Raw genomic sequence first — 27374 nt, 5'->3', positions numbered from 1 at the left:
ATGTGTCAGTGCATTGGTTGTAGCTACTTGTGAAATTACAACTGTGATACATATTGTAATGTGAGCAATCCCATAGACTACAATCACCTGACATTAGAGCTCAGGGCTAGATTCACTAACCTGCATCGATCCGATCCGACGCATTCACCAAACAGCCTTTATGCAGATAAACGCGATCAGAGGCCCGCCCCATACCAACCAGATGGATCGCTGAAGAGCGATCCTGACAAATGTGCAGACCATCTTCTTTGTCTGTAGATAGTCTGCACACGTGCTTGCTCCCCGTGGCATAACTTTATTTTTTTTTACTTTTTACTCCCGAGCCCATGGTTTTAACCGCAGGTTTACATTGCATTAGTGTTTTCTATCCTACCAATACTTTTCAGTTCTAGGTGGTTTACAGAAAGAATTGGCCTGGGCATTCCCAGGGAGCTTACAGAGTTGATAGATAGAGTAAGCTTACACGAATTGTAGACTAAATTGAGCGATGAGATCTGGGGGAGGGTTTATAAGGTTTTAGTTAGCTCATTTGACAGAACAGAACACACCGCAGCCCTGCTTTAAACCCATGGGTGAAAACCACGGGTTCACACTGCAGGAAAGGTAGGCAGATAGCAGGAGAGTCAGGGAGGTAGAGAGCAGGACACCCGGGGAGGTAGAGACAGAGAGCAGGTTTATTTCAGGGCTGCAGGGCTGGCAGGACAATCAGAAAGGACATGAGTGACTGGCCCCCAGCAGTCACTTCTTTTTGGATCGGCCAGCCCAGTCGGTGTTCCCGATTTTGTTTAGTGAATCGCGTCCTTCCTACTTTGCATGCTGTTTCCCCTCATTTCCATATGCAGATTGGATCAGATTGGATCAGATGTTAATCGGCCACAAGGTTAGTGAATCGTTGTCGAACCATTTGTCTGATCATCTGCTGATTCTGGTTTTTCTTTGTACTGGGGCTAGCTCATCTAGGATAGCTGTACTTAGTGTGCACCATTGTGAGATGAAATTTGGGGGGTTACTTTCTTGGACTGTTCATCTGTTTTATTCCCAAATATGGAGGGGTCGATGTGTTTATGTGATTCATAGGTTAAGCTTTGGAATTTTGGTTTGATTTTGCCTTTGGCCCAGTTGATATTGAAGGTGTATGTGTAATGGTCTGACCAGAGGAATCGGGATAAATTTCCATTTAAGGTGTGAATCTCTGGTAGAATGGGCTGTTGGGTCATGAATGATGCGATGTTGAGTTGGTGGCATTTCTCATGTGTGGTTTGTGGGTCTAAGATCTTGTAGGTTAAGGCATCAAGGTAAGATAGTAGGTTTTCTACTTGTTTAGAGGATTGATCTTCGAGATGGAGGTTTAGATCTTCTAGGATTAGGTTGTATATGCTGTTAGTGAGTTTCGGTATATAAAGTCTTCAAATTCTGGTCTTGCTGTGTTCCAGTGCCCTGATGTTATGTAGCAGCGCATGCAGGTTATGGATCCTTTTAGAGTGGTGCATGATAGTTGGCAAGCTAGTAGGTCCATATATGGGGTGGATGTTTTGTCTAGTATGTTTAAGTTTAGGGAGTTTCTAAATAAGAAGGCCAAACCTCCTTCTTGTTTTTTGTCTCTGCAGACCACCTTTATCTTGTATCCCTGCGGGCAAACTTCCATTATCCTGGGATCAGAGTCTGAGGTAAGCCAGGTTTCGGTTAGAAAGAGGCAGTCTAGATTCTCGGTTTCTATCCAGTCTCTTATCCGTTTTATCTTTGAGCCTAGAGCTCTGATATTTATGTAGGCACATGATAATGTAGTGTATTCTGTTTGAGCATTGTTTGTCATTTTTGGGTGGGTGAGTGATCTTGGTTGTGGGTGTGGATTGGTCCTGGGTGGGTTTGTTGGTCTTCTCCCCCATGTTGATGTAATGATGTGTTGCATGCAGGTCTGGCAGTTTGTTATGTTTCTGTCTACAATGATTCTCCTGGCTGGGTGGTGAACTCTGTTTGCAGTTAAAATAACTGGTATTGGGGAGATGTTGTTTGCTGCTGCCTTCCAGCTTGTTAGGAGCAAGGAGATCAGTAAGATAGTTTATAATTGTTTTTGTGGTATTGTTTTCATTGTGAAAGATAGGAGGCAAGGGGTTGGTGGGTGTGAGGTACCAGATGACTTTCTGGGGGTTAGAATGTAGTTTTCTCTTATGGTGGTTGTTAGTGGCAGATGATTGGATTTTAGTGTGATTGTGTGTATGATTAGAGCTGGAGAGGATCTGGGTGATCTGGAGTGGGCTAGGTCAAGCCCAATCTGAGTCGCTTTAAAGCGAAGTCAGGCAGGAAGGAGATTTCTTCCTCCCTCTGCTGAAGTGCTGAAATGGTGTTCACCAGCCCTTAAATAGGGCTGAAGAGGAGCCGGATGATCTGGGACGTCGCTGTGGAGCAATGTTGGGCTGAGGAAGGAGAGACAAAATGGAAGACTTCTTCTTCCTTACTCTGCCTAGATGGAATAGTGGTCGTCGGCCCTAAACACAGGGCAGAAGAGGAGTGAGCTGGAGTGGGCGGAGTCTGGCCCGATCAACGTCGCTGTGCTTCAAAGTCAGGCTAAGGAAGGAGGGACAAAATGGAAGACTTCTTCCTCTGCCTGCTGAAGAGCTGGAACGGTGGTCGTTGACCCTAAAAACAGGGCAGAAGAGGAGTGAGCTGGACTGGGCACCACCAAGAAGAGCGCTGGTACCCAATGAAAGTCTGCTATAGAAGGAAAAGAACAGAAATAAAATTACTGCATACTTACCTGTCTTACCTGTCCCGGGGTCCAAAGAAGTCCTATACAGCCTTTGGAAACATCTTCTACAGGATTTCTGTAAGAACAAAACGTACATAAAGAATCATATTCTTTAAGAACTGCTATTTTCCTGAATCACTAGATTAGATTATATTGAAGGAATGATAAAAACTTTTACTTATCTGATGATATTGAAGATTAGTGAGAAAGTGTTTAGATAGATTTCTGTAAAGAAAAAGGAAGCATGGAATTAGTGCTTAGGTTTATTGTGAAATTTGTACACTCAATTTTGTTAGATTTAAATTTGTTTTAATAAATTAGCCTATATTATTTAATCAGACAAGCAACACTTTGCGTAAACAAAATGCTGATTAAATAATATAGGCTAATTTATTTTGCTCCCTCTCTTTTCTGTTCTTCTTCCCTCCCCACTTGATGCTGAACAATGAGATGGAGGGAAAAAAAAGAGATGCATCTATCTCTCCCTTCCACCCCGAGGCCTAACATTTCTCCCTTCCATCCCCAGATTCAGCTTCTCTCCCTTTCTCTTCCCAACAGTTCTCCCTTCAAGTATCTTTTTCCCTCTTCCTCCACACCACCCCAGGTCCAACTTCTCTCCCTTCAGACCCTTTTAGACGTATCTAAAACCAGTTTAGGCCTTTCCCCTGCCTCTAAACACACAGAGAGAAAAGAGGCGTGTTTAGAGGAGGGGAAATGGCGGGAGGTGGGCCAACCTACATCTAGGCGTGCAGCAGGTATAACCAAAACCTTAGGCAGGTTGCCTGGTCGGCACTTATACCTTTTTGACTTAGACGTAGTCAAACCAGGTCTAAGTGCCGAAAAAGGGGCCGCTGAGCTGATGGCCGCTGGCGCGATCAGTTCAGCGGCCCGGCAACCTACCCACCCACCCACCGCAACCATCGCGGCAGGAGAGATGCCTCATCTCCCCTACCGCGATGCCATCACCCCACTACCCCACTACCACTGCACAATCTCTCCTGCCGCGGGTTGTGGCAGTTCGGGTAGAGGAGTGATCGCATCGCGGCAGGGGAGATGGCCAATCTCTCCTGCTGCGATACATCACCCCCCGACAATATTGGGGCAAGAGGGAACCCAAGCCCTCTTGCCCCGGCGATCATGCTCCCCCCCCCCCCCCGCCGAGTACGATTGGGCCAGGAGGGAGCCCAAGCCCTCCTGGCGCTGGTGACCCCCCACCCCCACTACAATACGGGCAGGAGGGTCCCAGGCCCTCCTGCCCTCAACACAACCCCCCTCCCTGGGGTCAGCCGGGGGGGCCGCGGGTCGGTGGGGAGGCCGATTGGGGGTTCAGGGAGGATGGTCGTTGGGGGGAGGGGGGTTGTGTCGAGGGCAGGAGGACCTGGGATCCCTCCTGCCCATATTGTAGTGGGGGTAGGGTTTCGCCGGAGCCAGGAGGGCTTGGGCTCCCTCCTGGCCAGATCGAGTCGGGGGGGGTCACCGGGGCCAGGAGGGCTTGGGCTCCCTCCTGGCCCGATTGTACTAAGCGGGGGGGGGGGGCATGTTCGCCGGGGCAAGCGGGCTTGGGCTCCATCTTGCCCCGATGTCGTCGGGGGGTGCTGCGGGTGCCCAGGTCAGGGGAGCTGGGGTTCCCTCCTGCCCCGATGTTGTGTGTGTGTGTGTGGAGGGGGGGGGGGTTGGTGTGGATTCTGTAACCGGTGTTGCTTTTGACAGACACCAGTTACAAAATCCAGCTTTTAGGCGAAGGACTGGCTCCTCCTTCGCCTAAAAGCCCTTGTGTTGGACGTTTTGGGCTTATGCGTTTTTTGGTTCATTATGGGGTATAAGTATAAGGTGGTCTGGGCGTTTAAACAGCTGAATGTAGAGGCAGGCTATTATCAAAATAAGGATGTTTGTTTTGGTTATGGACACTTTCCCTGCTTCTGCTTTCAACGTTTAAGGCCAAAAAGGGACTTAGACGGCTTTTTTGATTATGCCCCTCCATGGAAACAAGACAGAAAGAAATTGATTCATTTGATCTTTGGTGCTGGAGAAGGATTTTAGGTATGCCGTGGACTGCCAGAAAAACTATCAAATTGATTCTGGAAGAGATCAAACCAGCTATGTCACTTGAAGCCCAAATGATGAAGTTACGACTCTTATTTTGGTCACACCATCAAAAGAGAGAGATTACTGGAGAAGGACATCATGTTTGGGAAGATTGAAGGAACCAATCAAAGAGAATGACCTGCAATCAGATGGCTGGACATGTTGAAAACAACCATGGGGATTTACGCTGGAGGACCTTTTCAGATTAGAACAAAACCGATTTCTTTTTAGACCCACAATTCATCAAATCGCTAAGATTCGAGCACAAGTCGATGGCACCTAACAACATTTGTTGAGTAGCTGGACAGAATGGAGTTGATGTTTTGAGAAGATGTGGCCCAAGCTAAGTACATTGTATGATATTCACAGAGATATTTTTGAACTGCTCTTATTTATTTATTTATATTAAAAATTATATACCATTAAAAACTAAGCGGTTTACATAATTTGCATACATAATATTTAAAATAGACACATGATATAACAAATACATGATAAAATAGACATATGATAAAATAAACATGCAAACAATCCTCAGAAAGATGCCATAGTTTAGATAATAAAAGCATACACAGCACAGTACAATTAACATGGAATAGATGATCCCTGCTTGACTGAGTGACATATAAGTTTTATATTGTCAATGTGGAATTTTCTCTGACCTCTCAAGGTATGTTGCTCTCTCATTGGATAGAGTTGTAGCTTATTTTCTGAGGATTTTTTTTTTAATGTTCACTCTCTTTAAAGTTTGTTGATTGGCTGTCATTGATAAGCCCTTCACATTTCTACTTGAAACATTATTTTTGATTTTCTGAAGTTGTTCCACCATGCTTTCATTTTAAACCAGAAAACAGGTCAGCAACATGAAGGTAATTTTGAGGCAAATTGGTGAGCTTGCAAAATACTCAGGTGCTTGTGAAGTGAGTTTTACATGGAAAAGGAGTTTCTCTTTAAAAATATGCTTGCTGCTAGTGCTCTTAAGAATCTTGTTTCCCAAATACTTTACAGATTCGATGTACACTGAGAAACTCCCAGGCCATACTTCAGCTGGTGTGCCCCAACCTTGGCACCACACCTTTCCCCTGAGAAGAAAGTGTACTTTGGAAAGGGAGTTTCTTGGATGGGTAAATACCTGCTTGTCCTTAGAAATCGCTTTGATGATCGCCCTCCATGTGTTCCACATTTTGCCATCTGTACGTTATTATTAATAAAAATGACTTGTGTGATGAAAAAAACACTTTTATAGCAATTTGTTTTAGCATTCTCCAGAAATAGTGATATCTGTAGGGAAATTCAAAAGATCTCATAAAGTATTTGTATTGTTGCCTTTTTGGTCAACCCTCTAGGTTTGTCTATTTTCATCTCCACTTTATTCCTTGCTTAGCTGGAAAGCAGGCTGTGAGGGGATGACAGGATTTAAAAGGTCACCTTTCAATTAAGTTTTGTCTGTGCAAATTGGATCCAGTTGTTTGGAAAGACCTGAATGCACAGGCTTTTTTTCAACCCAACCCTTGTCCTCTAATGAATAAATCACTAAAGATTAGATAATGCAAAACTTAAAAAAAAAAAAAATAAGGAAATGAAGATGCTACACTTATTAACTGAGACAATTGGGTTTGTAGAATTATTTATATTTTCTGTAGAAAAGGGTTTGTGTAACAGGGGGTTCCGTTTTAAGATACAACAGTAAGGCAAAAAAAAAATACTTTTTTTTTTGGGGGGGGGTGTAAATTTCACATCGCTAATTTATCAGGCAATGGGACAAAATGAAGGCTAGTGTGCAAAATCGTTTTTGGACTGGGGTGAATTTTAACACTGAAGTATCTTTGTTAGATCTTGCCTGGGACGGTGGGGGGTTTATTCAAATACATTGGTGCCCATGTTTGCTCAGTGTGGTCAGCATGACTGCATTTTCTGGGTCAACACTGTCTGAAAAGGGCTGCTGTACAGTACAAGTGATAATGGAAACCAAACGCTTAGCCTCGCTTCACATCATCTGGGGGTGCTTAAAAAGGCTTTGCATTTGGAAGATTAGGAAAAGAGAAGTTAGATTTGACTTCAGTCCCACAACAGGCTTTTTTGCAGCTGAAGAATCTCGCAGGCCACACTCTTCTTATCTGCTCTGTGCTTTTGTTTGCTAAATACATGCTATAATAGCCTTAGAAATGTCTTACCACAGCATTAGAGAGCAAGCGAGGGAAAGCCAGGAGAGAACCTGACATGCTTGTGAAATAGTAATTCAAGGTCTGATGTCTAATTACAGACTTTCAGTCTGCATACTTTAATTTTCTGTAATCACTGAAATGACAGGTCCCCTCTTTGGTGGTGTTCATATGTTGACTCTTCACGGGCATCGTGTCAGGCTTGTCTGAAGTGTTTACTGGATATCTGTCAACGTAGCAGCCATTTCCCTAAATGCAAAAATTTGCGCATGCTCACTTTAAAAGCCGTTATGGTACTTAGAAATGGAAATAAAAGGATAAACAGTATCTAGTTTAACTGTGAGGGATATCGCAACATTGCTTATAAGACTAAGAAGCAGGGAGTGTGGGAAAACCAGGCCTGACCATTCATAGGAGACCCATGGCAGCACCAGGTTAACTTTCTCCTTCATTCTTCCTGGTCCTCCTGATGGATTTTTCACAGTTAATTAGGCCTTCTTATTTTCTTGATACTAGTTAATGTTGCGTGGCTAAACTGCTTTCGTAAGGTCTCCAGTATAGGTGACTGAATTCCTCAGTGAATCTGGACTTGGCAGTCTCAGGAAAAAAATACAAAAATTTCTTGATGATTCTACTGGCAGGTTGAACAAACATTCTAGTCAGTTGATTGTTTTTTGTTTTTTTTTAAATTGAGAATCTTGAAGAGATGGTAATCTTTTATGGTTTCCAACACCACACTATAGGCATTACACAAGAGCAGGGCAATAGGGAACTACTGAAAAGGTATTTTATTTAAAAAGAAATTGATTCATTCATTCATTGATTTGTCATATATGCCGTTCACACATAACAGTTTACATAAAGGAAAAAGAATACAACATTGGCCCTCACTAACCCAGTAACCCCTATATACAACCATATCCACTATAGGAGCCAGCTCTATGAGTGCTGCTTTCTTGTTTTGTTTTTTAATAACTTATATTCTGCATATCCTACAGTTCTATGCAGATTAAAAATTTTACCCTAACTGTCCCAGTGGGCTTCCACTCTTTCTAATGTACCTGGGGCCATGGGAATTAAGGGGTCCTTTTACTAAGGCGCACTAGCCAATTTAGCGCACGCTAAAGGCTAATGTGTCCATTATATCCTATAGGACACGTTAGCGTTTAGTGCACGCTAAATAGGCTAGCACACCTTAGTAAAAGGACCCCTAAGTGACTTACCCAAGGTCACAAGGAGCAATGTGGGATTCAAACCCACAACCTCAAGGTGCCAAGCCTGTAGCTCTAACCACTGCACTACACACTCCCATGGGGACATGAGCAACCCCAATATTGAGCAAACTCATTGACTTTGAAATATTGGCGCCTATGATATCCACCAGGTTTTACACATTCTCTGAAAATGTTACCTCAGTAAGCTTTTAATATCCCCCAGGCTATTTGTTTCATAAAACTCCATACACGTATGAGAGAGCATTTTTTTTTTCCGTTCATTTCTGCCATAAGAATAACCCCAGCAATCTCCAGCAGGTTGTGTCTCCACAAGCAGATACAAGACACTCCAGTGTACGTAAATTTACATGGCTCATGAGATTTTATGGAGAGCCATTCCATTCACAGTCTTAAAAAAAATAAAATCAAAATCTTAGGGGATGATATTCAAAGCAATTTCTTCTAACCAGTTAAATGTCTCGTTCAAGACGATCCACTGATATTCCGCAGTATTAACCGCAAAACCAATATCCGGCTATTTTGTGGGCAGTCTGGGGATGGAGTGCTGAGATTCATAGGGTGACTAGACGTCCAGATGGCTTTTCAAAACCCGGCACTTTGTCCGGGTTTTGAAAAGCTGCCCCCCCTCAGGACCACATTTGGGGAGGGCGTCTGTGCGTGCGCGGATGCAAAGCGGGGACGTTGTGTGCATGTACGTGACCTCATCGTGTCACACTTGCGCAGATGCCCTCCCGACTTGGCTCTGAACATGAGAACAGGTTGAGAGGGCGAGGCTGGGGCGGAACAGGGCGTGACTTTGAGCGGAATGGGGGCGAAGCTGGGTGAAACTGGGCGGGCCTGGGGTAGGGCTATGGGTCTGGGTTTTACAATAGTAAAATCTAGTAACCCTAGGGAGTTCCCGTCGTAGTCTTGAGAGACTACGGGAACTCACAGCAGCCATTTCCTCATGGCGATCTGCGCGGGGAAGGAGCGTAGGAAGATCGCTCCTGCCCCGAAAGCCCTCTAGACCACCAGGTAAGGCCGGGAAGGCGGCAGGGAGGTGGGGGTGGGTCAGAGCCAGATAATTGCGGTTTTTTGCCATTCGCGGTCTGGCTCTGCCCGTATCCCCCGCAAATAACGAGGGAGAAGTGTAACTATAAGTTTTGGACTGCATACAACTCTGTCCTATTTTTATCTGGTTTCACTTAGGTGTTAAGGGCTAGATTCACATCTGGGCTGGTCCGATGAATTCTCGAAATCCCAATATGCATATGGGGGTGATCGGAGGAACGCCCCCATTTGCCTGCCCGGATTGCTCAATAGCAATCCCAGCGCATGCGCAGACCATCTGCGCATGCGCTGGACCTCCGGGCCCAGCATAAATTTTTTTTTTTTTCCGGAACTGGGAGATTGGAAGTTGCCGCTGAGCCTTAGCCTTGTGCGCTGTGAGAAATCTCCTCAGGGACATCTTTACATATGTTCCAATTGCTGTCCTTAAACTTCCAAAATGGCATTTCCCCAATTACAACCACCACCCCCCCTCAAAACCCATTGGAATCGTTCTCATCCATCGTCGCACGCACCGACTCTCCTGCTCTCCCCAAGCCCTGCTCTTGCCGCCCAGACTCTCCTGCTCTCTACTGCCTTCCCTGCAGTGCGAGCCCATGGGTTTAAAGCGGGGCCGCACTTGCAGGGAAGGCAGCAGAGATCAGTCTGGGCAGCGAGATTAATTTTAGTTGTGTCCCCGGCCCCAGGGCTTCTGCAGCCCCAGAAACAGCGAGATCGGGGCCGCAGAGAGCAGGGCAGTGGTGGAGAGTGGGAAAAGAAGATCTGCGACTGGTCCCCAGCAGTCGCTTCTGGAGTCGATCGGATCGTGACATGTGTGTTGTGAATCATGTCCCTACCTACTTTGCATGCGTTTCTCCTCATTTGCATGCACGGATCGCAGGAGAGTTTAGTGAATGGGGCCTGAGGGAAATCTGGTCGCAAAAGGGCCGCAAATCGATCGGTTTGCTTTGTGAATCTAGCCCTAAGTGCTGAAAATGGCATGTAACTGGATAAGGGATAGCTGTCTGCACAAACCTGGATATTCAATTCTGATTCCTTCTCATGATCTGGTTTCCAGGCATAACATTGGTGGCTGCCAAAAAAAACCCCAAAAGAAAACGCTGACTATCACTTGCTGAATATTTCCCCCTAAATACTGTTATCCATTCTATTTTGTTCTGTGTATGTCAACCCTATCAAAATATTAGGGTTTGTTTTGACCCCATCTTTCACAGGCAGGGTTATCTAGGTACCCAGGTATTTGCCCCAATTTCAAAAATTCACCATATTACATATCACCACCTCTAAACAAAGGTGCAGAAAGGGTTAAATTAACATTTAATTTGAGTGAAGAAAGATGTCCTCTGTTTAAGGGAATAGAGCTGATACAGTCTAGGATGTCCTGCCCTGTGCCACCCTTGTGAACGACTAAATCACAATCTTAAAGTGTTCTTCAAATCGGATAATCCCACTCATATAATGCACACTCCTTGAAGACTGGAGTTTTGTTCATTGATATCCTTGTGTACGAGCCATTTGCCATCTTTCTGAAACCCAGGAGGGAAAACTGCTGCCAGCATGTCCGGGAAGTAAAGCCTGTGGGCATTTCAGCCAGCCTTTTTGGGGGGGGTTGTTGTTTTTTTCCCCTCATGCAGTACTTTTGCAGAACTTTGGTCGTAACCTTTCAGTCCTAAGGCTAATCAATCATTTCCAGCTGCAGGTTCAGATGGACTGCAGGGAAAGCTATTGTGCTCGCATTACAGTGGGAAGGCAGTATAAGGGACGAGCGAGCTGAGAGGTCTCTGCTCAGCTTCTGCTGGGTCTGGAAATGAGCACTTACCGCAGGGTATGAATGATGCGTACCGTGCCACCGCTGATGGGCGGGGAACAATCAGAGGCTTAAATTGTCCAGACTGTCACTCAGGCTGGAAGCTTCGGCAAACGAAACACTGTCTTCTTTCAGTGGCATACCAGAAAACTGGAAATGAAAAGTGGGCTTGCCGTTCTCTTTACGAGGCAGGTATATGAGAGCGCAGACAGGTGAGTTAATAAATAGCTACTCTGCCTGTGCGGGATGTTCTGGACTCGAAACGTGTTATTTGAACTCAAGCACAGAAGGCAGGAAAATATATGCTTTATGTGTTTCTCTTGTGTCCAGTGTGAGGCTAATACAGAGATGCACTGAGCAGAGTAAAGCATTGCAAAGTATAAATAGTTATCAGGTAGTAATGGTTGCAGTCTTCATTAATCTATAAGCAAGTTCTAGTACAGAATGAGTTTGTTTCTTTTGTGAGTGCAGAAGTGGGGTAAGGAGATTTTCAGATCTGTAACTAACAGATTTCCCCCCCCCCCTTTTCTGCTTTCTCCCTTCTGAAGGATTCTGGCAGAGGACATAGACGGACAGTGGTTTCTTAGGGGGGCAGGAGTTATTTGGTGACAGCGCATTAAAACAATGCACGGGAATGACTTGGATCTCAAGTGAAATCCAGACCATGCTTGATGCGGCTGAGTTTGATGTTTGGCGAGAAATGAAGAAACCTGCAAGCCTAGAGGTGGAGCCGTGACAGCACAGCTGCAGTACTTGAGCTGCCTAGCATGGACCTGGGCTGGTTTCCAACTGGAACTTTGGCGGTGCTTCATTTCTTAGGTTTTCAGCTATTTTTCTCAGTCTCTCACTAGATCTAGAAAGCTGAGCACCAGAACCTTGTGGATATATATCTTTGGAATTGGTTTTGGGGTGTTTTTTTTTTTTCTTTTTTTTACAACGATGAGATTTGCTAGCATGAAGTATTCTTGCTTTGCACTGATCTTGGCTGTGTTTGGCACTGAACTGCTAGGGAGCCTCTGTTCTACTGTACAAGCAGCACGGTTCCGGGCGCGCGTGCTGCCGGAGCGCAGGAACATCAGACCCAACATCATCCTTGTGCTGACAGACGACCAGGACGTGGAGCTGGGTAAGAGTATCCAGCTTATTTACTGGTTTTGTTTCTCTATCAACTGCACTGTAATTTTTCTCACTCTGCACAATTGTGTATTGCAAATATGATGTGATGGCAGTTTTAAAAATGACACTGGATGACAAATGATTTCAGATGTCTAGACACTGAAGCCAGTTTTCAAAAGGCACTTTGGTCCAGATTCACTGTACGGCACCAATATCGGTGACCGCCGATCGTGTTTCAATCACATGACAACGTCATATACAGAATTGCACCTCTGGGAAAGATATGCATAAGAACATAAAAACATAAGAATAGCCTTATTGGGGCAGACCAATGGTCCATCAAGTCCAGTAGCCCGGTGGCCAATCCAGGTCACTAGTACCTGGCCCAAACCCAAGAAGTTGCAATATTCTATGGTGCCAAGCAGTGGCTTCCCCCGTGTCTTTCTCAATAGCAGACTATGGACTTTTCCTCCAGGCGTCAGAAATGTAGGTCAGGGTTTTCCAGGCCTACATTTCTGGTGCCTATCTTTGTTGTGAATTGTGTCTCTGTAGGCGCTTTAGGCTGCCTAACGCCGCCTCTGGCATGAACCAGGCACACAGTGGCATTAGGCGGCCTAAGGCATCTACAGAAGCACGATTCTAGCACCAATTTTATAGTTACCAGTAGGCACTTTAACTTTAATGAGTTTTACCGTTTTAAATGGCTCTTCTTAATTAACTTAGCCGCCAGTAGAGCACCTACCGGCATTTAAGTTTAGGTGCCGTTTGTAGGATTTCCCCCTTTTATGCTCATTGCAATGGCACATGTGTAAGTGCCACTTTACAAAATGAAATTCACAGGCATTATACAAACCATGGGAAATTGCCATCAATCTTCTGCAGCCCACTGTGAACCCACAGATTCAATGCTGGCACTGTATCTGTCATCCGTCATTGAATTTCTGGTCTATTTTTGGCTGGCTGGGACATAGCTGGCAAGGCTGATATTCCAATGGCCAAAGATAGACCTCCCTTTTAGGCGGCTCCATCTGGCCAGCGAACTTAGCCAGAAAGATGCTGAATATTGGTGGTAACTGCCTGTCATATGACATAGCTAGTCACCGGCCACCTGCTAAGCCAGATATTCCACGGGAGACGGTTGTCAATCTCCTGTTGCATATTGCAGCATAGGATAGGTGCTATCTAGCCAGCTTGGAGCTGTTCCAGCCAGCTAAATAGTGCCGAACATCAGCCTCATAAAGCTTATTCCAATAAACGATGCTCAAAATTCAGTGGCAAAAAAAAAAAAAAATCAGTGCTGGATGGTATTCTGGGACTGGTGCACATTATACAATAGTGTTGAGCGCAAGGATCCATGCTTAATTTTGGGTACAAGGAGTTACAGCAACTGAAAGCATTGGTCAATTCTGTTCTATAACACTGATTGCCCCTGATCCATTCGTACACCTCCCATAACCACTCTTTTTGCAGAGCGCACAGAAATTCTTGGGTGCTGTACTATAAATAATAATAATAAATGTATTTATTTACTTCAATACCGCACAGTTCAGTGCGGTTTACAATAAGAAATAAGAACTGTAAAAGCACAACAAATTTACACTACAAAGCACACTACATTATATATAAAATATAACATTAAAAAATTATTAACATATCTAGATTATACATCTTTATCAAACAGATAAGATTTTAACAATCTTCTATAGGCCTGGTAAGAAGAATTTAAGATCAAACCACTAAGGGCTCCTTTTACAAGGGTGCGCTAAGGCCTTAACGTGTGCAATAGTGCACGTTAAATTTCCGATCGTGCTAGCCACTACTGCCTCCTTTTTAGGAGGCGGTAGATTTTTGGCTACCACGTGCTATAGCGTGCAGTAATTTTGTGCGTGCGCTAAAAAACCTAGCGCACCTTCTTTAAAGGAGCCCTAAAACTTTTGTTCCAAAGTCCTGCCTGAAAGAATAAATAGTAGCTAAATATGTCTGTTTTTCATGATAATTTCTGGCCTGTCTGCTGTCTTTGGTCTTTACAAAATAATAATTCTATTTCTATTCTTATTTATTTATATTCTGCACTATTCTCATAATAGATTCTAGGTGGATAACAATTTTAAAAAATATTTGGCTCCTTTTACTACGGTGCGCTAGCGTTTTTAGCGCACGCTGCATTGCCGCATGTGCTACCTCTACGCTATGCGCCAAGAACTAACGCCAGCTCAATGCTCGCGCTCGCGTCTAGCGTGCGCGCTAAAACCGCTAGCACAGCTTAGTAAAAGGAGCTCATTGTGTCCAAATAAAATTATTCATTTAACAATCATTACAAATAAAAAACTTTTAACAAATTTCTAAAGATATAAGAAGAAGAAACTTTTCTTAGTACAATTGGAAGATCATTTCAAAACTTTGTTCCTATAAACTCAAAAGATTTGTTCATCAAAGATTTTACAAAAACCATATGAGCTTATCGAATAGCCAAGCCTCAATGACTGTTTATACCAGTAGGTAGCTCTATTTATTGGGAAAGTTATATACCATACTTCATTAAATCTTCTGGTCCCATTCCTAAAACAATATATACTCGTATATAAGTACTGTATAACCAATTTAAAATGTGCTCTCTTCTCAATCTTCAACCAATGTAATTGATTCAGAAGAGGAGTAACCCGGTTATTTGCTTTTGTGCTGTCTGTCGTTTCTGCCCCATTTTGATCAATCTGTTTTCTAAAACTCTCCTAATCGAAAAACCTGTTTATCAATGTTAGTTCTTGGTGAAGTTGTGTATAGAGATTCCAAGGCATCAAAAACCTCTACTGGGTCACTCCTCATTCTCCTTCCTTACTGTTCTCGGTACATAGTTCCTCTTATTCTGACTTTTACTTTTATTTCTGTGCTAAGGTTAAACAAATCCATTTTTATAATCTAGATCAGGGGTGTCCAACCTGGGCCCTCGCCAGGTCGGGTTTTCAAGATTTCCCCAATGAATATGCATACAATGGAAGCAGTGCATGCAATTAGATCTCGTGCAAATTCATTGGGGAAATCCTGAAAACCCGACTGGATTGTTGCCCTTGAGGACTGACATTAGACAACCCTGATCTAGATCATCTATTCAAAATTTCTCATATTTGATTAACATTAGATCTCTTTCAAATGGTGACGGGACTAAATCGCGCGAGACAACGGCGCGCCGACAACTGAGCGCAAGGTTGACGGCATGCCGAAGAAAAGCACTATTTTAAAGGGCTCCGACGGGGGGTGTGGGGGGGAACCCCCCCCCACTTTACTTAACAGACATTGCGCTGGCGTTGTGGGGGGTTTGGGGGGTTGTAACCCCCCACATTATACTTAAAACTGAACTTTTTCCCTAAAAAACAGGCAAAAAGTTTGGTTTCAAGTATAATGAGGGGGGTTACAACCCCCCCCAAACCCCCCACAACGCCAGCGCGATGTCTGTTAAGTAAAATAGGGGGGTTCCCCACCAACACCCCCCGTCGGAACCCTTTAAAATAGTGGTTTTCTTCGGCGCGCTGTCAACCTTGCGCTCAGTTGTCTGCGCGCCATTGTCTCGCGCGATTTTGTCTATGAACTCTTTCAAATTGTTCAGTTTTCCTTATCTTCATACAGGAGATAAAAACAAATATCACTTTCCTTTAAAATTTCAATTCATTATGGGGCTCATAATTGAAACTTAAACACATCTGAAAACCCACCCAAGTCGGCACTTGGACGACCTAAAAGGCATGTTGTCCAAGTGCCGATAATACGTAAAACCTATTTTTTAATGTATCCAGGGACTTTTTAGGCCTCTGAATGCCGCTGTGCTCCCAGAGCTAAAAGGGGCGCGTATCTGGAGGAGTGTTTAGGGTGGGATTTGGGCCAACCTAGACTTAATTGTCCTGCAGAGATAATCAAAGGTTTTACGAGACTTCCTGGATGGAACTTACACATTGTGACTCAGACAATGTAAAAACAGGTATAAGTGCCCCAAAAGTATCCAAAATGACCATATAACCACTGCAAAGACAAAGTAAAGACCCCTACACATCCCCCAAGTGTTAACTAATTCCCTCACACCCCCGCAAGGATCGGAATAAAAACGTACATACCTGTCTCCAGAACATTAGCACCTAGTATAGGAAAGCCTAGTAGAGCTGCACACAGATCTCTTAAATAGCCTGGGGGGTGTGCTAGTGAACCATAGAGAGGAGGACCCAGGCCCATTAGCCAATCTAACCACTACATTTATGTATGCCCACCAAAAACCTACTTTACTGCCATATAGATGCCACCTGCAGCCATAAGGGCTACTCTACTGCCATATAGGTGCCACCTGAAGCCATAAGGGGGTAAACATGTGGGTATAGTGGGGTTGGGGGGTGTTCGGGGGGGCTCAGCATAACCTATAAGAGTTCTGGTGATCCCTGAATTCTTTAAGAATATGATGACTAGTTATCAACCGAAAAGATCATTGTGCTTTGAAAATTCTGCGCTGCTGAAAGCAAATGTTATCCCAAAATACGTGGAAACCAATATAATGACATTTTGTTGTGCAGGGGTAAGATTGTGGAACTCCCTCATTGGGCAAATATGGAAATGTAGTGATAGGAGCACATTTAGAAAACTACTTAAAACACAATTGTTTGTAAACGCATTTCCTTAAGTAGTGATTTTCTGAAGGATTTGATTATTTGTGTTCATCTGTTTTATTTGTTGTAAAATTTTATGTATGTAACATTTATGTAAACCGTTTTGGCTTAAAACGGTATAGAAATTTTTAAAATAAAATAAATAAATGTTTATGTGGCACCCTTTTTTGTGAAGTTCACAGCAGTGCCCTGTAAGGTGCCCCACTGCTCTGTTGCCATGTCTGGGTGGCCAGTCCATCACGATGCTGGCCCCTCCCATATCCAAATTGTCTTGGTCTGGGCGTTTGGAACTTTGACAAAATTTTGGTCGAAAATGTGGTATAAAGATAGATGTACTGGCGGTTTGGACAAACAATAGCCTAGGCGTCCAGATAGATGATTTTCTTAAAAAAAATAGTTTAGTCGTATTTTTCAAGAATGGGCATTTTCCCACTGCCGACTTTGGACTTCTAGCACTATATGTCCCAATCGGACTTAGACGTATGTTTTGATTTTGCCCCTCTATGTAACTTTGTCCTTTTCTTTACTTATTCTTATAATCAAAATCATTAAATCTAGAGAACATTTATTTAAAAATGGCTTCCCATTGTGACACAAATATAGCAACATTATCTGTAGTAAACTAATAGTGCAATCCCACGTAGTGGCATTTACTAAAGTTGGTAGCTTCTTTCAAGTGTGACTGGTTATCCTCAAGAACTTCATTTTTCTTAAAGAAGATTTCTGACAGAAAAGTTCATTTAGGTGGCCTTCATCAAAACTGTGAGCAGTTTGAGAGAGATCTAATATTAATCAAATATGAGAAATTTCAGAGACATGATCTAGATCAGTGGTTCCCAACCCTGTCCTGGAGGACCACCAGACCAATCGGGTTTTCAGGCTAGCCCTAATGAATATGCATGGAAGAGATTTGTATATAATGGAAGTGATAGGCATGCAAATCTGCTCAATGCATATTCATTAGGGCTAGCCTGAAAACCCGATTGGTCTGGTGGTCCTCCAGGACAGGGTTGGGAACCACTAATCTAGATTATAAAAATGACTATCTTATTATATTGTGTTTATTTATTATATGCCTTATACATGGCAAAGGACAAATGAACAGACATAACGTATTTTTCGCTCCATAAGACGCACTTTTTTTCCACCCAAAAGTGGGTGTAAGTCTCGGTGCGTCTTATGTGTGTCGAAGGTACAAAAAATTACACCCCCCCCCGTAACATTTAAAAACACCCCTTCTGCCGCCGAGCCTTTTTATAACACCCTGCCTGCTGCACCACCACATGCCGGCTACACCTCTGTAAAACACCCCATCCCCCTGCATGCCCACCGCCGTCTGTCACACCTTTTTAAAACCCGACCGCCGCCGTCTGCCTGACCGCTTACAAATTACCTGGTGATCCAGCGTGATCCCACTCTCCCTAGCTGTCTCCTCTTCTTATTTCCTAACCAGCGGCCAGAAGAGCATGGTGGTCAGGAGCAAAGCTTTCTGTGCTCCCGTTTGGGCCTGCGCTGTTTTCTGAATGGCTGCGATCAGTTCTTGCAGGACTCGTGAGAACTCATCGTAGCCATTCAGAAAACAGGGCGGGATCAAGCAGGAGCGCAGAAAGCTTTGCTCCTGACTGCCACACTCTTCTGACCTCCATGCCGCTGGCTGGGAAATAAGAAGAGGAGACAGCTAGCGAGCATGGAAGGGATTTTAAAAGGTACCGGGGGGGGGGGGATGTTTAAAATAGCAAGGCAGTCGTCTAGGGAGGAAGGAATTTTAAAAGGTACTGGGGGTGGGGGGATGTTTAAAATAGCAAGACAGCCATCGAGGGAGGGATTTTAAAAAGTACTTGGGGGGTGGGGGATGTTTAAAATACCAAGAAAGCCATCTAAGGAGGGAGGGAGGGATTTTTAAAGGTACGGGGGTATGATTAAAAAAGGTACTGGGGGTACGTAGGGGGTATGGGGGGATAATTTAAGGTACTGGGGGGATGATTTAGGGTATGTGGGGAGTATGGGGGCCTGCCTGCCTGCAAAGATATTAGAAAATAGGGTCTATAATATTTCTAAATGTGAACTGACAGAGACTGAAAAGAATAAGGGTCTTTCATTTGTTCCCACATCATCATACAATGCTTTTAATGTTAGAGTGGAGCTTTTAAAATTTGTAAGGAAGTTGAATATAATTATCTACTTCTCCACCTAAACTTCTAGTATAGACATGTCTATCGTTAGAAAGGAAAGCAAATGGCAGCCTCCTGGTAACACAAATCCATTAATCAAAACTTATGAAATATTGGAGGAGGGGCCAAGATGGCGGCAGCTTGATGTTGACATTCTCGAAATCTTCTCTTGCTGCGTTATACGCTTTTTCTTCATACCTTATTATGCATTACACAAAATATAAGGGAATAGTCGGAGCCATTCAATTGGTGGTAAAGACGTCTTTTCCCCAGCAGCAAACGATTTTGAAGTACACCACACTCAAAAGGTCCGAAGGGGAATGCCGGAGAGGCCTACACTGTATCTTTGGAAGGAAGAGAGCCCAAGGAACTAGAGTTAGGTCACCTTTATCACCCCCAGCATCCATTCCCCCACTGCAACCTGTTACTTCTGTGAGGATATTCTCATGGGGAAACTCCTTTTCAAGGTGTTGGAGCAATCGCATGTGCAGGTGAACAAGAAGACACTGGAGCAACATCTGAGATTTTTACTCAGAAGGCGAAATCTGCGGTGGTGACTTTAGAGGCATATGGGAAGCTCTCTTGTGGCTGGACTCCAGAATGCGAATGAACACTAACTGGAACTTGTTGCTGCAAATGCTTTAACAGTTCACCTGTTCCCTGAAGAAAGGGTTGAAACAGTAATTCTGTCGGAGAGGTGTTACTGCTAAGCAAGCTAAGTGCACGTTTGATAAATTTGTGTGTATTTAGCTGTTTTACTAATGAAATGAATAAGACATATTTATAAAATAATTAATTATGAAAAAAAAAGTACAAAGAAGATTGAACAAATAAATCAAAATATGATCTAATTACTTATAAGAGTATATTAAAAAAAAAACCAGCAGGACTAATAAGGAGTCCAGCCAGCTTGAGTCTGATGATCCAGCTGGCATTCTGAAGACTCCGAGGTTGAATGCTAGCAAGTTTGCACATTTTTGATAAAACAGTATGCACTTTGATGAAATTTTTGTAAGTCAGATTGAGTTTTTGAGGCCTCCATTTAAGGCATCTGTGAGAAAACTAGACTTGATTCTCCATAGGACGCTGATGCATGAAACATAATCTGACCGCCGAGATCAGAGGCCTATAGAGAGTCAAGCCCTATGTGTAGAACATGCTATGTTTGTGGAGTTAATATGAATCCTAAGGTTTTTAAGCATCCGAAAACAGCTTTATATTAAACTACCTAAGCAATTTTTTTTGTGCTCTCAAATAAATTTTAATGTGCTCTCAGTACTTTTTAAAAATATATATAAATATTATATCATTTCTTAGATGTTAAGACAAATCATTTATCTCGAGTTTCTCATTTAGGGGTCCTTTTACTAAGGCGCACTAGTCGTTTTAGTGCATGCTAAATATTAGCGCACGCTAATGCGTCTATTATATCTCATGGATGCATTAGCGTTTAGTGCACACTAAAACGGCTAGTGCGCCTTAGTAAAAGTGCGCCTTGGCGCAACTAAGGAGGACGGGACCTGATATGTTTCGCACAAACTTTCTCAGGGGTCCCCCTGAAGCCACCAATGTCATCTGACTCACTAATTCCTTTGGAGCAAAAATTGCTTAGGTAGTGTAATATAGAGTAAAGTGGAGCCAGTGACAATTTGACACATAAAGCTCACCGCTAAGAAAGTTTATTGAGCGGTGGAGTAGTGCCACTGAGGTTCTGAAGACACTGTAATAATACTGGAATAAGTCTTATGTACTTGGAGAAAGAAAGTTGATGATATCTTCAAAACAATTGCATCAAGGAAGAACCCCCCAAAAAAAAGAACATCATGATTTTTATTCCAGATACTTTCTGATACCAAAGAAACCAGGGGGAATGCAACCTATCCTTGATCTTCAGATACTGAGCAAATATATAAAGAATTCCCTAGCTACTACTTTGTATCTTATAAAGGAATGAAGGGACCTAAAAGAGGGGGAGTTCTGTAGCCAATGGTTAGTACAACTACTCTCACCTTTCTTTGTATAGCCTTTAGTGTCCTCAGATGACAGACAACTTTTTAGTAAGGAGAGATGGTCAAAGTGTATTGGGGGGGGGGGAACCTTGCATAGAGCTAGATTCACTAAACAAACCGGTTGTGTACCAATCAGTGTGCGACCCCTTTGTGACCCGATTTTACTCCGGCCTGATTCACTTACCTCTTTGCCGATTCCGATCCGCGCATGCAAATGAGGGGAACAGCATGCAAAGTAGGCAGGGACGCAATACACAAACAAATTTTGCGAACCAACTGAGCTGGCCGATCAACCCAAGAAGCGACTGCTGGGGACCAGTCGCAAACATCCTTTCCGACTATCCAGCTCCATTGCCACCCTGCTCTCTGCACGCCCCGCTCTCTGCTGCCCCGACAATTATATCTCTCTGCCCAAATCTCTCCTGCCTGCCGCCCCAAATCACCGCTCTTCTCTGCCCCGAATCTCTCCTGCCCTTCCCCGCACAGCGAGCCCGTGGTTTTCACCCGTGAGTTAAAGCAGGTTAAAACCACGGGCTCGCAAAGAAGTTGAGAAAAAAAGATTTTTTAAAAGAGGCGGCTGCTGCCACCGGTGATGAAGTCGGAGCCCCCCTTCCCCCCCCCATCTACAGGGAAAGCAGATGGTTTGCACTTGCATCTGGATCGCACACTAGTAATCCATGTCGGCTCATGGGGGCATTCCTCCGATCGCCCCATTAGAATATTGTGGCTTGAAGAATCCATCGGACCTGCCCGGATTGGACACGGATCGGTCATGATCGGGCAGGTTAGTGAATCTAGCCCATAGTTTCAAAGCAGTCTAATATTCAAAGCAATCTAACCAGCCAGAAACAGCTCCTGGACAGTTAAATCACTTGTTTGGGGCTAACCAGTCATTTTCAGTGGCACTTAACCAGTTTGTGCCACTGAAAATGGCCAGTGTCTAATGCAAAGCTGTCTATTGTGGGGAAATTCAGGGCTAGAGACAGCATTTGCCCAGTTAATTACCAATATTTAGCACTTAACCAGCCAAGGTCACTATATAAATAGAAACGCATAAAACTTCATCCTATTCCCTCCTCCCCTTTTCTTAAGCTGCGGTAGAGGTTCCTACCACAGCCTGTAGTGCTAAATTCTCAGATGCTGCTCCAACATTTATAGAATTCATATGAGCGTCGTAGCATTTAGCACACCAGGCCGCGGTGGAAACCTCTACCGCAGCTTAGGAAAAGAGGGCCTTTATGCAGGGCCTCAAATCTGACTATCTCAGTTAACTGGCTCCATACACCTGGAAATTCAATGCTAGAGCCTGGCAATGAATTTCCATGCATAATGCCAGCGGCAGTCAGCAAAACACTGAGAACCACCAGCTGAATATCAGCCCCTAAATGTTTATATTAATTGCTGTATCTATTGTATCTGCCTGGAGCTCCTGCTACGTACTGCCCTTCTAGATATATTTTATGAGGCTGAGAATTGTTTTGGCTCTGACTTACAGAAAATTGCAGTGAAAGTGGCAGATAGCAAGTAAGTTTTCCTCCTGTCTCATACAAAATAGTTTCTTGGGCCAAATTCAAAAGAAGAATTTTCTTTATCTGGAACATTCTTGGATGCCTCTATTTTGTGGCAAAAGATAATCATTTAGAAAGCCATACATACTTTTTCTCCAAAACAGTGATAGGATTCTACAGTAATTTTATATGAATGTTCATAAAATAAGATGTTTCAGTTTTCACACACTTTTTGGACTGAAGGAGGACCATATAGATTCTGGAGGGGTGGGGGAGAGGATCAGATTCTCATATTAATCAACTAGAAGGACATAACTATTTCAAGAAACATTCAGGGATCTAAATTGGACCTGGAAACCTTTGACAAGCTGATCAACAGTTGAACTATCAAGCAGGGCAGAATCTCCATAAGATCATGAGAGCAAAGGCTAAAGACTTGCTCTCTGAAGAGCAGACCAGCTTTGGATCTTATAAAATTGAAAACTTTCTAAGTATCACTGAGAGTATCATGCCATAGGCACACACATCACAGCTTGCAATTCTAATTATTATCTGATGAAATTATCTTTCTACCAGAGGTGAAGATCATTAAAATTAAAAAAAAGTGTGTGCCTCAGGAAATTTGTAAGACAGTTAATAAACTTCTATTCATTGCTCATGAGCACTTTATAGCAGAACAGGGTTTCATATTTCAGTGCTTGGGACATAACCCAGCCAGTCAGGTTTTCAGGATATCTACAATGAACATGTTTGCAAATCTATCTCATAAATATTCATTGTGAGTATCCTAAAATCTGACTGGTTAGGGGTGTTCTAAGGACTGATTTGAGAACCAATGTAATAGACAGTTTGATCCTACCAGTTTTCAGCAAATGAGTTACGTAGGCTGTAAAGGATATAACACATTGAAGTAATTGTAGGAGTAGACCAATAATTCACACTAACCACTAAGGGGACAGTGTAGGTACAGACGTGCAATATTATATGTTGGTAGCACTCTGGAAATTATGCAACATTCACGCCTCTTACAAACAATCCTGAGTTCTTGCTTTTTATCTATGTTTCTAGCTGAACTAAAACATGAAACTAATAGAAATAATAAAGATTTTATGTACATGAAGAAATACTGTATTTTTCTCTCCATAAGAAGCACCTCACCATAAGATGCACCCCAGATTTAGAGAAGGAAAAAACCCCATTCTGAACCAAATTGTATACTAATATATACCCAACACCTTTAAGTTCCATCCCAGCCCCCCAATCAATCATCACTTTTATATACCCCAGCACATTTAAATTCTGACCCAGCACCCCCCAATCAATCATCATTTTTACATGCCCCCCCAGCATCATTAAATTCAATCCCAGCCCCCAGCACCATTAAATTCCATCCCAGCCCCCCCTCCCAATCAGGGACTTCCTTAGACTCCTCCCTAAGGAAGTACCTGATTGGCTGAGGTGCCCCGGCCCCTCCAAAGGGAGGAGCCTGAGACGCCTCAGCCAATCAGTACCTTAGGCCTCTCCCCATGCATCAGATGATGCACCGGGGCGGGGTCTAAGGCCGCTATTGGGTGGCGGCGGGGCAGCAGAGTAGGAGCAGGAGGAGTTTGCTGGTGTGTAGGAGCAGGAGGAGGGTCCGGGCACCTCTCTGCTCCCAAAAATTTTCCAGGTACCGGGGTGGGTGGGCCGGACCCGACCGTCTGGCCTGAGCAGGCTTGGGTAGGGGGTGGGAGGCCTAGGAGCAGGAGGGACTGAGCACCGCTCCTGCTCCCAACTTTTGTGGCGGGGATGGGCCATGCTGGTCGGTGGGGGGGGGGGGGGGCGAGGGTCGTGCTGCATGCAGTTATTTTTTTGTTTTTTTAATAAACACCGATGGCAGGAGGGAGTTGGCATCCCTCCTGCTTTTATCCGTGGGGGGAGGGGGAAATCAGGCACAGCAGAACAGGGCAGGCAGGAGAGATTGGGGCCTGGGGGGGTGTCGGGCAGATCTCTCTTGCCTATTCCCAGATTCTCCTGCTCTCTGCCGCCATTCTCCGCAGAGCTGGCCAGCTTTAAAACCACGGGCTTGCACTGCAGGGAACGGCGGCAGAAAGCAGGAGAGTTAGGGAGCAGGCAAGAGAGATCTGGGCTGGGCTGAGCCCTGACAGCAGTGACAGAGGAGGAGCGGGATCGCGGCAGAGGAAACGGCTCCGAAGCAGTGCAAAGATCGCTTGCACTGCGATCTTGTCTGCAGGCTGCTCCTATAAGGTAAACGGTGCGGGGAGGTCAGGGGGGAACACGCAGGTCTTCCAGGGGGAGAGGGTGAGCAGTCCTTTGTGGTAGGGGGTGGGACCTTCAGGGGGGACAGGCAGGCAGGCCTTCAAGGGTAGGATGCAGGCCTTCAAGGGGGGGAGACATGCCTTCAAGGGGGGGAAACAGGCCTTCAGGGATGGTGGCACAGGCCTTCAGGGGGGACAGACCTTCAGGGGAGGAGGGCCCTGGTGTAGAAGTACACGGAGGGAGGGAGGGAGGGAGGGAGGGAAGGGGGGTTTAAAGAGACATGCATATGCCGGACTTTGGGGGGGAAGAAATAATGGGTCAAAAAATAGAGGAGAGGGAGAGAGATGATGGACAATGGGATTTAGGGAGGGAAGGAACAGAAAGGGAGAGAAGTTGGACACAAGGGATGGTGTGGATGGGGGATAGAGATACTGGATAGGAGGATAGTTGGGAAGAGAAAGGGAGAGATGGTGGACCCTGGGGTGGTGGGGAAGGAGGGAGAGATGCTGGATGAAAGGGTAGTTTAGAAAAGGTGAATCTGTGGATGGAGATGAGAAAAAGGAAAGATGCCAGACCTCCAGGGGAGGGAAGGGAAACTGAAGGGGAGGACAGAGATGGTAGATGGATGGTTAGCACGGAGAAAGAAGGAGACCCTGGCAAGCAAGTTATCAGAAGACAACCAGAGCCTGGGACCAACAAGATCTGAATAATGACCGGACAACAAAAAGTAGAAAAACTACTTTTATTTTCTGTTTTGTGATTACAATATGTCAGATTTGAAATGTGTATCCTGCCACAGCTGGTGTTAGACCACAAACGTGAGCTAAGATTTAACAGAGAGAGGAAAAGTCCTTTTTGTTTCTTTATTTTGTTTATACCACAGCACCAATGTGGTTAGGAGAAGCCAAAGGGGGTGAAGAAGCTATAAAATAAACCCACCAGGATGTTTGGAAAAAACACCCAATTGGCAGGAAAATCGAATCAAATCGAAAAACCAATTCAATAGGCTGAATCGAATCAAATCGAAATTTTTTTTCCTGAATTGGGCAGCACTATGATAGACCTTCGGTCTGTTCCATTATGACAATTCTTATGTAATACTTGCCTCTTTCAAATTTGCTTGCCTCTGCTTTAAAACTTTAACAGACTCATCTCCGATTGATCTATTACATAATTTTACATTTCCAGGCATAACCTGCCCAGGTAGAGCTTATTTGTTTGCTTTCCCCTCCTTGAAGGGTTGTATTTACAAAAGATTTCTTGATAGAACATTATTATTCCAGGCTGGCAAATGGAATGAGTGTTTAACCAAATTCATTCCAAATGCATTCTCTTATCAAACTTTTAAGAAAGTTAATTAAAACTTACCTTTTTTATAAATTTCTCTGACTCCATTTCTATCTTGATGTATCTATAAACACTCTAAGCTGAATTTGATTAATCTCAATCTGCTGATGTAATTCTAGAAGCTTTTTGTCTGTATATAGTCTCTTGTTCTGTAAACTGCATTGAACTATTTGTGGTATTGCGGTATAGAAAAATAAAGTTATTATTATTATTATTAATATCTGTGATCTGGACAACCTCTGTAATGCACTAGATATAGTGGTAGGAGTCTTACCCCCTAAATTTAGCTGAGATACGTTGATCTACCTCTTGAAGAAAGAAAAATGATAAGTTTTGACAGTTCAGTTAATAAAAATTGATATATAATAAAAGCCCTTCTGACCTGTCCTTTACCTGTACCAGGGTTAAATCTTTACAATGACTTTCATGGATTGGCACACATATAGTGACATAGTAGATGACGGTAGATAAAGACCCAAATGGTCCATCCAGTCTGCCCAACCTGATTCAATTTAAATTTTTAAATTTTTTCTTCTTAGCTATTTCTGGGCAACAATCCAAAGCTTTACACTGTACTGTGCTTGGGTTCCAACTGCCGAAATCTCTGTTAAGACTTACTCCAGCCCATCTACACCCTCCCAGCCATTGAAGCCCTCCCCAGCCCATCCTCCACCAAACGGCCATATACAGACACAGACCGTGCAAGTCTGCCCAATACTGGCCTTAGTTCAATATTTAATCTTATTTTCTGATTCTAGATCCTTTGTGTTCATCCCACGCTTCTTTGAACTCAGTCACAGTTTTACTCTCCACCACCTCTCTCGGGAGCGCATTCCAGGCATCCACCACTCTCTCCGTAAAGTAGAACTTCCTAACATTGCCTTTGAATCTACCACCCCTCAACCTCAAATTATGTACTCTGGTTTTACCATTTTCCTTTCTCTAAAAAAGATTTTGTTCTACGTTAATACCCTTCAAGTATTTGAACGTCTGAATCATATCTCCCCTGTCTCTCCTTTCCTCTAGGGTATACATATTCAGGGCTTCCAGTCTCTCCTCATACGTCTTCTGGCGCAAGCCTCCTATCATTTTCGTCGCCCTCCTCTGGACCGCCTAAAGTCTTCTTACGTCCTTCGCCAGATATGGTCTCCAAAATTGAACACAATACTCCAAATGGGGCCTTACCAATGACCTGTACAGGGGCATCAACACCTTCTTCCTTCTACTGACTATGCCTCT

General features: G+C 43.9%; 1 protein-coding gene across 5 annotated transcripts in view; it reads left to right on the top strand.

The window, feature by feature from the left end:
• SULF1 (sulfatase 1) overlaps window positions 1-27374 on the top strand; it is a 245651-nt gene that overhangs the window by 81144 nt on the left and 137133 nt on the right. For 2 of the 5 annotated variants that reach the window (XM_033934433.1, XM_033934438.1), the window contains exon 2: window positions 11631-12208. The exons of 1 other annotated variant lie outside the window; for it this stretch is intronic. In XM_033934433.1, coding sequence (XP_033790324.1) covers window positions 12022-12208 — 187 coding nt within the window. In that variant the 5' untranslated portion in view covers window positions 11631-12021. Of the gene's footprint in view, window positions 1-1607; window positions 1668-11206; window positions 11295-11630; window positions 12209-27374 lie in introns of those variants that run through there. 2 more of the 5 variants (XM_033934434.1, XM_033934436.1) reach the window with 2 other exon arrangements.

This window comes from Geotrypetes seraphini, chromosome 2 (genome assembly GCF_902459505.1).
Source record: "Geotrypetes seraphini chromosome 2, aGeoSer1.1, whole genome shotgun sequence".
In the NCBI taxonomy this organism is placed as follows: Eukaryota; Metazoa; Chordata; class Amphibia; order Gymnophiona; family Dermophiidae; genus Geotrypetes; species Geotrypetes seraphini.
The sequence above is the reverse complement of the archived record's forward strand: the minus strand, read 5'-3'. Positions and strand labels throughout refer to the sequence as shown.